The sequence below is a fragment of the Andrographis paniculata genome, unplaced genomic scaffold, assembly GCF_009805555.1.
Source record: "Andrographis paniculata isolate CXL003 unplaced genomic scaffold, ASM980555v1 Contig63END, whole genome shotgun sequence".
NCBI lineage: Eukaryota > Viridiplantae > Streptophyta > Magnoliopsida > Lamiales > Acanthaceae > Andrographis > Andrographis paniculata.
Genome location: NW_026137599.1, coordinates 42,501 through 57,500, shown reverse-complemented (window position 1 = coordinate 57,500; position 15,000 = coordinate 42,501). Strand labels below are relative to the sequence as shown.

General features: G+C 32.0%; 4 protein-coding genes across 4 annotated transcripts in view; 1 reads left to right on the top strand and 3 right to left on the bottom strand.

The window, feature by feature from the left end:
* The window catches only part of LOC127261507 (uncharacterized mitochondrial protein AtMg00370-like), a 2,114-nt gene extending 2,071 nt beyond the window's left edge, over positions 1-43 (top strand). Inside the window, exon 1 of the mRNA XM_051289820.1 lies at positions 1-43. This exon is cut by the window's left edge and continues 2,071 nt beyond it. The gene's annotated coding sequence lies outside the window, so the exon portion shown is untranslated.
* A 2,640-nt stretch (positions 44-2,683) lies between these two features.
* On the bottom strand, positions 2,684-8,155 carry LOC127261481 (NAD(P)H-quinone oxidoreductase chain 4, chloroplastic). Its single transcript, XM_051289801.1, has 3 exons — positions 8,097-8,155; positions 6,944-7,049; positions 2,684-5,819 (listed from the first exon to the last, which is right to left on the bottom strand). The coding sequence occupies exons 1-3, from the start codon at positions 8,153-8,155 to the stop codon at positions 4,284-4,286; spliced, it is 1,701 nt and encodes a 566-aa protein (XP_051145758.1). The 3' UTR covers positions 2,684-4,283.
* Positions 6,389-12,263, bottom strand: LOC127261502 (NAD(P)H-quinone oxidoreductase subunit H, chloroplastic). The gene has a single exon (XM_051289814.1). The coding sequence runs from the start codon at positions 11,512-11,514 to the stop codon at positions 10,306-10,308; it is 1,209 nt and encodes a 402-aa protein (XP_051145771.1). The 5' UTR covers positions 11,515-12,263; the 3' UTR covers positions 6,389-10,305.
* Positions 12,264-14,139: 1,876 nt separating this feature from the next.
* The window catches only part of LOC127261499 (protein TIC 214-like), a 4,292-nt gene continuing 3,431 nt past the window's right edge, over positions 14,140-15,000 (bottom strand). Inside the window, exon 1 of the mRNA XM_051289812.1 lies at positions 14,140-15,000. This exon is cut by the window's right edge and continues 3,431 nt beyond it. Within this exon, the coding sequence (XP_051145769.1) occupies positions 14,283-15,000 (718 nt within the window). The 3' untranslated portion in view covers positions 14,140-14,282.

The following is a 15,000-nucleotide window of genomic DNA, read 5'->3' as shown; positions in this document are numbered from 1 at the left end:
CTAAACTGCCTGAAAACATTGCATCTTTCAAAAATTCATACCAATCTGTTGAATCCTTTGATCTTTCATATAGAAAAGGAGCTAACCATTTGGATAATATATCTGTTTCTGCTTCATTAAAAGGAATTCCTATAGATCCAACAAACAGAATAAAGAGTACTAATACAAGTAACGAAAATAACATAGTATTTTTCCGATTCATAAGGGTAAGAAAAAGCCTTTTCCCTAGCAAAAGAAATAATATTAAAAAAGGGCTGTCCCCCATTTCTTTTTTTTCCATTCTCATTTCTTTGATATATCTTTTTTGAAGCAAACTTTTCATTATTATTCATTCTTAATAAACGAAAATTTTGTTTAATTCTTTTTGAACGACCTTTCCCCCATAGACATATTGAATAGAAAAAGATATTTTGATTTCCACTGTAATTTTGAAAATTAATGTTTAAATGCCCTTCAAAAGTAAGTAAATAGGTCCGAAACATATAAAATGCGGTTAATCCCGCCGTGATCCAAGCTATTATTGCGAAAAATAGGCGAATACAACCTAACTATCATAAGAATCATCTTTTGACCAAAAAAAGCAAGAGAGTGGAATACCACAAAGAGAAAAAGGTACCTAATAAAACGAAGTAGTGTGGTTAATCGGTATATACTTTGTTAACCCCCCCATCAAACCATATTCTGATTTTTATCGGCGGAATAGCCCACAATACTTTCCATTGAATGAATAACAGACCCAGACCCTAAAATAATAATGCTTTTGAATAAGCATGAGTAATCAAATGAAATAAAGCACTTCGATAAGACCCGATTCCTAGAGCTAGCATCATATAACCCCATGAGACATTGTTGAATAAGCTAAACCCCTTTTAATGTCTTTTTGAGCAAGAGCTAAAGTAGCTCCTAATAATATTGTAATTATGCCTATCAAAGAGATGAAATCCATTATATAAGGTATAACTATAAAAATAGGAAGAAGACGAGCTACAAGAAAATACCCGCTGCTACCATAGTAGCGGCATGGATAAGAGCCGAAATAGGAGTGGGACCCTCCATAGCATCAGGTAACCATACATGAAGTGGAAATTGTGCGGATTTAGCAACTGCACCAGCAAATAATAGAACAGCACACAAAGTAACAAATATAGAATTGACTTGATTATTGGAAACCAAGTTATTAACCATTTCGAATAAATCCCGAAATTCAAAACTACCTGTTATCCAAAAAAGACCAAAATTCCTAATAATAAACCAAAATCGCCCACACGATTGTTACAAAAGCTTTTTGACAAGCATTTGCTGCAGAGGTCGTGTGAACCAAACAACCCTATTAATAGATAGGAACACATTCCAACCAATTCCCAAAAATATAAATTTGTATCAAATTGGAACTAGTAACTAATCCCAACATGGAAGTACTGAAAAAACTCATATAAGCAAAAAATCTCAAGTATCCTTGATCGTGAGCCATATAATTATCACTATAAATAAGAACCATAATTCCAACAGTAGTGATTAATATTGACATAATAGAAGTAAGTGGATCGATCAAATAACCGAATTCTAAAGAAAAATCATTATTGAGCGTCCAAGACCATACATATTGATAGATAGGACTGGTATTTATTTGTTCAATAGAAAAATTAGTTGAAAAAATCATGACTAGACTTAACAATAAAACAGTCGGAAGAGTGCACAGACGATGAAAATTTTTTGTTGCTGTCGGAAAAAGAAGAAGTCCTACTCCTATTAACATAGGAACTGGAAGGGGAATGAAAGGTATGATCCACCCATATTGATATGTCTGTTCCATAAATTTTTTTGAATTCTTAATTAATATGAATTGTTTATGATTCAATAGACTTCACCTTTTTTGAAAGGACTCAATAAAAGGATAAAGATATACACTAAGTTAACATAACTTAAATAGAATCTTTGGGTTTTAATTTCTTTTTATACTTATTTATTCTGATAAATAATTCCAATATCCAAACCAAGAAGTTCCATCTGGTCAAACTAAAGAGATTGATTATCCGTCCACTACAAATTTGAAAATTCAAGTCAAATTAGGGATATTTTTACTCAATTTAACAAATTACTAAAAAAAAAGAAGAATATTCTTTTTAGTAATATTTCCTTTTCGAGCAATTTTAGATTTATCTCACTTATCTTATCCATTCTTTTCTATTTTTTAATTAAAGATTTTTTTTGAAAAAAAAAATATTCGAAAAGCGCAGATTGTTTTTGAACAATAAATGTCTTTCACATTCAGCTAGCAATCTCTTAATTTTTATTTAAATGGCAGTTCCAAAAAAACGCACTTCTGCATCAAAAAAGCGTATTCGTAAAATTTTTGGAAAAAAAAAGGATATCGGGCGTCGTTAAAAGCCTTTTCCTTAGGAAAATCTCTTTCTACCGGGAATTCAACAAGTTTTTGTGCGACAAAGAAATAAAATACATATTTTATTTCTTTATAATATAAGACGCTGGAATAATCTCAATTGGACTGACTCAAAACTTGACTGATTCCATTTGTAAAACGAAACCCCCAAATTCCAGTTCCTGTTTATTAACTCAACAGGAACTGGAATTTGGTACGGTTTTCAAACTTATCATATATAATATATAAGCAGAAGAATTCTCTTTACCTTATCAAATAAAAAAGAGTTCATTAAGACCAAAATTCTTTTTTTTTGGAGGGGGTTATACCCTCTTAATTCCTGGTTTTAAAGAAGGAAAGTATGAAATATACAATAAAACGAAGACCCTAAACGAAAATAATGAACCTTCAAATACCCATTTGAACGGATTTTTTCATCAATTTGTAAAAAATATTGCACTCAGTTGAATTCTTAATTGTAGATGATTTTTTAGTCACAAGCTATTATGAGTTCAAGACAAGCCGCTATGGTGAAATTGGTAGACACGCTGCTCTTAGGAAGCAGTGCTAGAGCATCTCGGTTCGAGTCCGAGTGGCGGCATGTCATCTCCTAAAAGAAAGTAAGTAGATCTTATAATGAATTCAACTTCCTATTTCGATTTTCTAATTAAGGCAATTTTTTATGATATTTTCAACTTTAGAGCATATATTAACCCATATTACTTTTTCGATCGTTTCAATTATACTTATAGTTTATTTGATAACCTTTTTACTCGATGAAATCGTAAAACTGGATGATTCATATAAAAAAGGTTTGATAATAACTTTTTCCTGTATAACAGGATTGTTAATGAATCGTTGGATTTATTTGGAACATTTTCCCTTAAGTAATATATATGAATCATTAATCTTTCTTTCGTGGAGTTTTTCCCTTATTCATATAGTTCCGTATTTCAAAAAAAATGCAAATCTTCTAAGCACAATAATTGGTCCAAGTGCTATTTTGACCCAGGGCTTTGCTACTTCAGGCCTTTTTACTGAAATAGACAAATCCACAATCTTAGTGCCTGCTCTTCAATCCCAATGGCTAATAATGCACGTAAGTATGATGATATTAGGCTATGCGGCTCTTTTGTGTGGATCATTATTATCAGTATCGCTTCTGGTCATTACAGTTAGAAAAAAGAGACAGTTTTTTTATACGAGTAATTATTTATTAAATTTAAATGAGTCATTTTTCGTTGGTGAAATTAAATATATGAGCGAAGGAAATAATGTGTTCAAAAATAGTTCTTTTTTTTCTGCAACAAATTATTACAGGTCGCGCTTGATTCAAGAATTGGATTATTGGAGTTATCGCGTTATTAGTCTAGGATTTCTCTTTTTAACCATAGGAATGCTTTCTGGAGCAGTATGGGCTAACGAAGCATGGGGATCCTATTGGAGTTGGGACCCGAAAGAAACTTGGGCTTTTATTACTTGGATCATATTTGCGAGTTATTTACATACTCGAACAAATATCAAATTTCAGAGTACAAATTCAGCAATTGTAGCGTCTATTGGCTTTCTTTTAATTTGGATATGTTATTTTGGAGTCAATCTATTAGGAATAGGATTACATAGATATGGTTCATTTTCATTCACATCTAATTGAATTGAAAAAGTGATTCTTACAAGTAGGAATCGAAGCGTTTACAGCACATATAAGATAAAAAAACTTTGGGTGGACTGGCGAGAACCTCGTGAATCAAACATTGTAGTCATCCGCGGAATTCTCGCCAGTTCAAATTTCATTTTTTTTACTTAACATAAGAGAAGAAAAAGTCTGTCTTTTCTTTTTGTCATTGTACAATGAAGACTTTTCAAATGATCCAATTTAGTTTATTTTAGTTTTTTCTAAAAATTATCTAGAAAAAGAATTAGATAGAATAACTTCCATTTTTTCAACTGATAATGAAAGAACGAAATCGGGGTACATACCAATACCTAATATGGGTAAAAAAATAGAGATCGAAAGAAATAACTCTCGTGGCCCAGAATCAAAAAAATAAGAGTTTGCAATATTAACTATCTTGTATCCATAGAACATCTGGCGTAACATAGATAATAAATAAATAGGAGTTAATAGCATTCCAATTGACATTACAAAAGTAATTAGGAATTTTGTCATTAAAAGATATTTTGGACTAGTAATTAGTCCAAAAAAGACTATTAATTCGGCAACAAAACCACTCATACCTGGTAATGCAAGGGAGGCCATCGAAAAGCTACTGAACATTGTGAATGTTTTTGGCATTGGAATAGCAATTCCACCCATTTCGTCAAGATAAACAAGACGTATTCTATCATAAATCGTTCCGGCCAAGAAAAATAGTGCAGCACCAATAAATCCATGAGAGATTATTTGTAAAAAGGCTCCGTTTAGTCCCATATCGGTGATAGAACCAATTCCTATAATTATGAAACCCATATGAGATACAGAGGAATAGGCTATTCTTTTTTTTAAATTCTGTTGACCTATAGATGTTGAAGCTGCATAGATTATTTGCAGTGCGCCTATTATCATAAACCAAGGAGAAAATATAGAATGAGCATGAGGGAATAATTCCATATTGATGCGAACTAATCCATACGCTCCCATTTTTAATAAGATTCCGGCTAGAAGCATACAAGTACTATAATGTGCTTCTCCATGGGTATCTGGTAACCATGTATGGAGGGGTATGATTGGCAATTTGACAGCAAAAGAAATAAAAAATCCAATATAGAATATTATTTCCAAGACCACAGGATAGATCTGGTTGTCTAATGTTTCGAAATTTAATGTTGGTTCAGCAGAACCATATAAACTGATACCCAGAACTCCCATTAAAAGAAAAACAGAACCCCCCGCCGTGTACAAAATAAATTTTGTAGCCGAGTACAAACGTTTTTTTCCTCCCCACATAGATAAGAGTAGATAAACAGGAATTAATTCGAACTCCCACATGAGAAAAAAAAGTAAAAGGTCCCGAGAAGAAAATAATCCTATTTGTCCACTGTACATTGCTAACATCAGGAAATGGAATAATCTCGAATCTCGAGTAACTGGCCAAGCCGCTAAAATCGCTAAAGTGGTGATGAATCCCGTCAGTAAAATGGGTCCTATAGAGAGTCCATCTATTCCTAATCTCCAATGGAAATCAAAAGAATTGATCCATTTATAATCCTCAATTAGTTGGATTAATGGATCATCCGATTCGAAATGATAACAGAATGCATAAGTTGTTAAAAGAAGTTCTAATATAGAAATGGATATAGTATACCATCGGGTCGATCTATTTCCTCTATGTGGAAAAAAGAAAATTAAGGACCCCATAAATATCGGCAAAACTACAATTATTGTTAACCAAGGAAAATGATTCGTGGTAAAGACAAGATACACTTGGTCCAGAAAAACCTGTGCTCAAAATATTTGAATTTTATTTTGAGCACAGGTTTTGTCGATAAAAAAAAAACAATAAAATGGAATCAAGTAGAGTTTTATGGAACGTATCAATAAGCTAGACCCATACTGCGAGTTGTTTCATGCCATAAATAAACTCGAACACTCAAGAAATCCGTTGGACAGGCGGATTCACATCTCTTACAACCAACACAGTCTTCGGTCCTTGGAGCAGAAGCGATTTGTTTAGCCTTACATCCGTCCCAAGGTATCATTTCTAATACATCGGTGGGACATGCTCGGACACATTGAGTACATCCTATACATGTATCATAAATCTTTACTGAATGTGACATTAGATCTATCCGTTTTTAAATATCAAAAATTTTCGGTCTAGTAAACTAACTTGTAAATGAATCCTAGATCTCGATACCAGACGAATCAATGAATGATCCGAATTAATCGGTTTCCAAATTGGTTTATGAGTGAAAACCAAAATACTTTGATTTTTTCTGTTTTTTCAACCAAGATCGTATCTTACCCGTCCAAAACCACTAATTTGAATCAATTTAGGAATATTCCAATTCTATTTATATGAAATACTATTTATTCATAAAATTGGATTGGTTAATACGAGTTGATTTTCTGTTACGATAAATTGATGAAACAATAGCCGATCCAATGGCTGCTTCAGCGGCTGCAATAGCTATAACAAAAATTGAGAAAATGTTTCCTCTTAATTGACGACTATCAAAAATATCAGAAAATGTTACAAAATTGATATTAACTGAATTTAATATAAGTTCAAGACACATAAGGGCTCTAACCATATTTCGACTTGTGATCAATCCATAGACACCAATAGAAAATAAATAAGCACTCAAAACAAGTATATGTTCGAGCATCATTAACCAACTCCTTTTCTGTTAATTCTATTTTCATTTCAATTACTCGTTTGAAAGATTTATTATTGACGAGCTATAGCAATTGCACCTATTAAAGCAATTAAAAGAATTATTGAAATGAATTCAAACGGAAGAAAAAAATCCGTTGATAAATGAATTCCAATTTGTTGACTCTTATTTATCAAATCTTGTTCTAGAATCTGATTTGATTTTGTAGTCCAAAGGATCCCATACCAGGACGTATCTAGGATAGTACTGATTAGTGAAATAAAAAGACTTGTACAAACCATTGAAGTAACTCGATCCCCAACGGTCCAAAGATAAAAATCTTTGGAATATTCTGAACCATTCATAAACATTACAGCAAAAATGATTAAAACATTGATAGCTCCCACATAAATAAGGAGCTGCGCAGCAGCTACAAAATACGAGTTCGATAGAATATAGAATAAGGATATACAAAAAAGAACCAATCCCAATGAAAAAGCCGAATAAATCGGATTCGGAAATAATACTACTGCCAAACTTCCTAATATAAGACCCGATCCCAGAAAGACTAAAAGAAAATCATGTATTGGTCCAGGTAAATCCATTTTTTCTATAAAAAATCAAATAATTTCATGCCCTTGTCGACTTGACCAGGAAAACGAAGTTATCCTAAAACTACAGGATATTTCTTAATTGAATGAAATTTCAATGGGGGGGTGGTGTGGATTGATAGAAATACAGTTATGGGGCTATGCTTATTCTTAAAAGCAGAAGTTGAAACTATCCATTTTGAAATCATTATTCGAATAGAAATCGATTTTCAATCAAAACGAAGCCAGGATTCTCGCGAACCAACCCTTCTTGACCAATTGACCAAACCAAAACCTCATTCCTTTAGGTCAAAAAGCTATTTTGATTTTGAATTTGTAAATGGTTTTTGAATCAAGAATTTTATACATTTTTTATTTGAGGTGAATTCGAAGAAATTGTTCGAATTGTGTAATCGTCAATTATTGACACCGGTAACCGACCTAGAGCAATTTGATTATAATTCAATTCGTGACGATCATAAGTAGAAAGTTCATATTCTTCAGTCATCGATAAACAATTTGTTGGACAATATTCAACGCAATTACCACAAAATATACAGATTCCAAAATCAATACTGTAATTAAGCAATCGTTTCTTTCGAATATTAATTTCCAATTTCCAATCTACAACAGGTAGATCTATAGGACATACACGAACACATACCTCACAAGCAATGCATTTATCAAATTCAAAGTGAATTCGGCCCCGGAAACGGTCTGATGTGATCAATTTTTCGTAGGGATATTGAATAGTTACAGGTAAACGATTTGCGTGGGACAAGGTAATCATGAAACCTTGACCAATGTACCTCGCGGCTCGGATTGTTTGTTGACCAGAATTCAAGAACTGACTCAGTATAGGGAACATACCGGAATATCTATAAATAATTTGACTTGTTTCTTTCTCTTGTTTGTGACAAGTTGTGAAAATCGAATATTTTATTCCTTTACAGTGAAAGAAGTTGAGACGAAGTTGTTAATAATAAATTGCCTAGAGATATAGGTAAAAGAAATTTCCATCCAAGATTTAATAGTTGGTCCATTCTCAATCTCGGTAAAGTCCATCTTGTTGCAATAGAAATGAACAAGAAGAAATAAGTTTTAGCTAGTGTAATAAAGATACCGATTATTGTTCCAAAAACTTGACTTCTTTTTTTTATGTCAAAAAGTTCAGTAACGAATATGTATGGGATAGAAAGATTCCAACCTCCCAAGTAAAGGACTGTTAAAAATAATGAAGAAACGAGTACATTTAGGTACGAAGCAACATAAAATAAACCAAATTTGATACCTGAGTATTCGGTTTGATAACCTGCTACTAATTCTTCTTCTGCTTCTGGTAAATCAAAAGGCAATCTCTCACACTCGGCTAGAGAAGAAATTAGAAAAATGATAAACCCTATAGGTTGACGCCATAAATTCCATCCCCAAAAACCATATTTTGACTGCACTTCAACTATATCAACTGTACTTGAACTGTTAGATAATCATAGTCGATGATAACATCACTGTTCCCATCGCTATTACAGAACCGTACATGAGATTTTCATCTCATACGGCTCCTCATAGATCACAAATAAACCGAAGGACTTTTCATTTATCTTGATATGTTTGTGTAGGATTGATAAAGAGTCAAACTCTTATCCTAAAGCCTAGAATTAGACCAATGGAATTCTGTCTGCTAATAAAATAGTGCTTCTGAATTAATCTCATCTTTTCCGAATTTTCATTTTTCTTTATTGCTTAATAACTTTATCCTTGAATTAAAAAAGAGTTGACTTTTTAGAGAAATAACACTTAGATATTTCAAGTTATCACTTTTTATTACGAAAAAAAATTCGATATTACATTACATATTTTGATTTTATTTCGTTCCTATTCTACTTTCTTAGGGACATTACTGAAAAGTAAAAGATTCCTTCGTTCTTGATAGTTATTTACTTAATCAGCGGATAGGAACATACTCTGGATCGAAATCTTGAGGAGTACTTCTTAATAATTTCTACCAACTAAAAGCCCCAATTTGAATTACTTTTCTATAAAGAAAAAGAAATATCCGGTTGGATAATTTATAGAATCTCCATTACTAATCCTTTGTGTATCTTGGTCTTCCTAACCATCCACTCATTTTTTTAGTTGGTAATATATCTATCGTAAGAGAAAATCCCATACAGTTGATCTTTTGAACCCACTTCAAGCTATGGTGACTAATCAACCAATCTTGGATTAAACAGTGTAGGCCGCTTATGTTTGCTTTCACTTAATTCTTGTACATAGGAAATGGGATTGAATTTATTTAACAGCAAAATTTGAAGCTGTTTTATTTCACTCATATAACTATCTGGTTTAGTTCATCCACCCTAATGATAATGATGAATAAAAAAAAAATGGATATTCAACTCATTTAATTTTCTTGTCAGAAAGAAACGAAATAAGGGAATTTTTATGTTTCAGCGAATCGCACGTAGAGATATTGATAATACACATAGAGTTAATGGTATTTCATAACTAATTGATTGAGCAGCAGCCCTTAACCCACCTAAAAAAGAATATTTATTATTTGATCCATACCCCGACATTAGAAGTCCAACAGGAGCAAGACTTGAAACGGCGATCCATAAAAAAACACCAATACTAAGATCAGTTAGAATAAAATGATAGCTAAAAGGAATTACTAAATAACTTAGTAAAATGGATATGACTGCTATACCTGGTCCCATACTAAATAAACGAGTATCTCCCCGAGATGGAAGAAGATTCTCCTTAAAAAGGAGTTTTGTACCGTCTGCTAGAGCTTGAAGAATTCCCAAAGGTCCGGCGTATTCGGGTCCAATACGTTGTTGTATTCCCGCAGATATTTCTCTTTCTAACCAAACAATTACTAGTACACCCAGTGTGATTCCTAACACAAGAGTGAAAATAGGAACAAGCATCCATATAATTTCATATCCTTCTTTTAAGGATTCAAATTTGGAAAAAGAATAGATAGCTTCTATTTCTGTTGTATCAATTATCATTTCAACGATCAACTTCTCCCATAATGATATCTATGCTACCTAGTATCGTCATAATATCAGCCAATTTCATCCTTTTAACTAATTGAGGGAGAATTTGCAAGTTGATAAAACCCGGAGGTCGAATTTTCCATCTCCAAGGAAAAACACTCTGATCTCCTATCAGAAAAATCCCCAACTCTCCTTTTGGGGCTTCGACTCTTACATAAAGTTCTTGTTTGGACAACTCAAAAGTTGGAGAAGTTTTTTTACTAATAAATCGATATTCAAAATCATTCCATTCAGGATCTTTTATCCTATCAAAGCGCCGGATTTCTAAATTTTCATACGGTCCCCCCGGGATTCCTTCCAGGGCCTGTTGTATAATTTTTATGGATTCTGTCATTTCACTAATTCGTACTAAATATCGAGCTAATGAATCGCCTTCTTTTTGCCATTGAATCTCCCAATCAAATTCGTCATAACATTCATAGCGATCCACTTTACGAAGATCCCATTGTATCCCGGAAGCTCGTAACATTGGTCCTGATAAACCCCAATTTAGTGCTTCTTCTGCACCAATAATGCCTATGCTTTCAACTCGTTCTAAAAAAATTGGATTCCGTGTAATAAGATTTTGATATTCAGCAACCCCGGTTAAAAAATAATCACAAAAATCCAAACATTTATCTATCCAGCCATAAGGTAGATCAGCAGCGACTCCTCCGATACGAAAAAAATTATGCATCATACGCATACCGGTAGCAGCCTCGAAGAGGTCATATATCAATTCTCGTTCTCTAAAAATATAGAAGAAAGGGGTCTGTGCCCCAATATCTGCCAGAAAAGGGCCGAGCCATAACAAATGGGAAGCGATACGACTCAATTCCAACATAATAGCTCTGATATAGCTAGCTCTTTTAGGTACTTGAATATTTCCTAGCTGCTCGGGTCCATTTACGGTTATTGCTTCTGTGAACATAGTAGCTAAATAATCCCAACGTGTTACATAAGGCAAATATTGTATAATTGTTCGATTTTCCGCAATCTTCTCCATTCCTCTATGTAAATAACCCAATATTGGTTCACAGTCAATAACATCTTCACCATCGAGAGTAACGATCAGTCGAAGAACACCATGCATTGATGGGTGGTGAGGTCCCATATTGACTATCATGAGGTCCTTTCTTGGAGTTGGCGAAATCATAAGTTTGTTCCCGAGTGATTCTTCCATGTATTGCTGAAATGAAAAATAAGTTCATACAAATGTAAACAACTAAGCTGAAATGGCATCATGCTTCAGATTAACGAATTTTTCTCTCTCGAATATTTAACTCACTAATTAATTCTTTATAGCGTACTCTATTCTTTTTTGACAAATAGGCTAGCAGTCGTTGACGTTTTCCCAAAATCTTTCGCAAACCTCTCTGAGATGAAGAGTCTTTTTTGTGCAATTCCAAATGTGAAGTGAGTTTACTTATCTTAGTGGTGAAACTGAATACTTGAGATTCAACAGACCCTCTCTTTTCTTCCGTTTCTTTTTGAGAAATAACCGAAATGAATGAATTTTTTACCATCAAAAAATTCCTCTTTCTCTTTTTACAAATATGGATTTTACCGATCAGTAATAATAATCCTATTCATTGTAATTTTTTATATACAATAATCGAATTCGAATTTTTTTATAAACGCTTCATTTTGAGAATTCAAATCAATCAATCCAATTTCAAACTGGATTTAGATGGGAATAGAAAAGAATTGGTACACTTTCACATCAAAAATTTGAGACCTAAAATGAAGAAGATTCTGTTACTTCATTTAAAAATCTAATTGAGACATTATTTATTTCATATTCGATACTAGAATGAAATGTGAGACATGTGATTCATCTGTGTATTTGTTTGTTTTCATATACCCTATATTATATATCGAGTATAAGATATATAGAATGATATATAAAATAGAGTATAGGATATATAAAAAAAGTGTATTATCCACAAACTTTCAATTGTGGATACAGATGGATCCTTACCATACTAAAACGACTGCCATTATTGGTATCAAACCAATAACGACTCAGACAAGCTAAATCTTCTAATCGATAATTAGGCCAAAGAAAGAGTTTGATTTTCATAAATTTCTTTTTCTCTCTATCAAAGTAGTTATTATCATGTGAAACTTGGCTGATGCTCTTTTCGTTGTAAAATACTAGATTTATATCTACATCAGTCCGAGTCTTTGGAGTCAAACAAATTAGAATTCGAAATTTTCTACGACGTCTAAACGATAAAATATTTTCAGGAACAAGTAAATCAAAATGATTTTTCTTTATCTTTTGAGTTATTCTTTGATGTGGTAAAATAGCTTCATCCCCTTTTTTGTTTTTTTTCAAAACATATCCGTATTTTTGATTAATTTGGTACTTACTCTTATGAACCAACGAAATACTTACAGTTTGATACAAAATCAGCTGTCCCTCTTTTTTTCCAGACAGTCGAATGGGTTCGATAATTAATATTCCCCTTTTCATAAACTCTGTAGGAGTGAAATTTCCCCGAATCAGCATTATATCCAAACTCATTTCTCTTTTTTGAATCGAGGATATAGTAATTTGTCTTGGATCTATCAGTCTAAGGAGGAGACAATATACTTTGATATTATTCATCATTCTTTGATTCAAAGTATCGTCCCATTTCAATTGAAAAAGCAAATAACGTTTTAAGAAGAAATCGAGTTTTGCTTCTGTGTCACTTTTGTATTGTTTTTGTTTCTTGCCTTTTTTTGTGTCAGGTCTTGCATAATTTTTTTCAATATCTTTTTGTTCTGGTAGAATGGATTCAAGATCCCCTTGGCTTGTGGGTTCTCTTTCTTCTTTATTTCGATGCTCTTTATTCGATGCTATCAAACTTTTTTCTTTTTCCTTGATCTTTTTCTTTTCACTACTTTTTTTATTTCTATTCAAATAAAAAAAAAGGAATTTGCTTGGTATAAACCAAGGTTTCGTTTTATATACAGTATAAAGTGACACCAATTCTGGGAAGAACCAAAGTTCCAGATTGGGACGCTTTAACATTTTTTCATTCATTCTCATCCAATCAAAAAAAGTTTTTGGGGACTTTGATGAATTCATTTCTGAAATCATAAGATAAAAAAGATCTTTTTTTTGAATTATCTGAGAGTTATTATTATTAGTAATTTGAGTATTTTGATTCCTATTGATATCAATCGGCATCCACGCCTGAATATCGAATTTTTGTTTAAGATCAAAATTTGGAATTTTCCATTCCAAATATTTTCTATCGGCCGATTTGTCCAGATCTATATATAGACTATCTACCTTTCCTATATAATTATTAATAAGGATATTCCTCAGTGTATTAAAAAAGCTTTCTTTAGGTGTATTATAATAGATCTCTTGGGTCTTATTTCCTTGAAAGAGGAATCCATAAAAAAAGCATTCCGTTTTATTTTCATAATTAAGAAATTTATATGATAAAAGATCATAGCTATAGTATTTTTGAAAATTTTCTTTTTGATTAACTAATAAATCTACTTGAAATTCTTTTTTTTTTTTTGAATTAATTAATTTTTTTTTTTCATATCGATGTTGTTTATTTACATTTTCCTTCTTAGCTTTAGCTATATGATGCTGAGAAACTCTATTTTTCCATTTTTCGGGTATTAATCTAGACCATATGATCTGAGATAAATCGTATTGATAATGTACTTTTAACCAGTTTTTCCATTGATTTATTTCATAACTCGGAAGTTGCTTATTCTTCAATTTCGAACCAACTACTCCTTGTCTTTCAAAAGAATCCTTTATTCCAGGCTTAAGAAAAAGAAAAAAGGGCAGTCCTTGAGAGTGAAGAACAGATCTTAATTTATACAAGTCATTGACCCGTAGTTCTGAGAGTATGTAAAGTACATATGCTTGTGACACGTAGGATAAGTCATAAAGAATAGGTGAATTTCTTTTACTAATATTATCAATTGGCTTTTTTAGAATCGAAAAAAAGGGAATTGTATTTTTATTTTTTTTTTAAGTGTTCTTTGTTTTCTTTCATTATTGTAAATTGATTTCTGAAGAATTGTTGATTCAAGAACAAATTCTCTATTCATTCTGACACTATTAATGATAAATAAAATTGGATCCGTATATATTCGTTCAATGAAAAATTTTACAAAAAAAGATAATTTACACATTAATCGAGCATTTCGTCTTTTTAATACCTTCCATTTTTTGAATCTTTTAACACTATAACTTGTTTTCTTGGGACTAAGATTATTCATTCTTGGAGTTACTTTCTCTTTGGAAATTCTTTCAATTTGATCTCGAAGTGTATTTGTTCTATGAGTTCGATCCTTCATTTTTCTTTCTGTCAATAAACAATTTTTCAAACTTGGAGATGCAATTTGCCTAGATGATTCATGAATTATCTGATTGTTAATCATGGAATATTTTTCTTCTTTAATTTTAATTTGACTCAATTTATATATTTCGACTTCTCTTATTCGAAATAATCGAATTAGATTGCCTTTTAAACCTTTGAAAAATTCTTTTATTATTTTTTTTAGAAAACAAACCCTTTTGATAACCCATTCTTTTATTTCTTTTAAAACTTTTTGAAGTAATTTTGTTTTTCTTTTGAACACTATTAGAACTTGAACAAAAACTCGAAAAGATTTTTTTTTGAATTTTCTCAGTTTTTTTTCGAGT

Coding starts and splice junctions, on each gene's coding strand:
- LOC127261481 (XM_051289801.1), bottom strand. CDS start 8,155: ATGTTCCCTATACTGAGTCAGTTCTTGAATTCTGGTCAACAAACAATC. Junction 7,050..8,096: donor CAAACAATCCGAGCCGCGAG/GTACATTGGTCA, acceptor TGAATGGTTCAG/AATATTCCAAAGATTTTTAT. Junction 5,820..6,943: donor ACTATCCTAGATACGTCCTG/GTATGGGATCCT, acceptor TTTTGAGCACAG/GTTTTTCTGGACCAAGTGTA.
- LOC127261502 (XM_051289814.1), bottom strand. CDS start 11,514: ATGGAAGAATCACTCGGGAACAAACTTATGATTTCGCCAACTCCAAGA.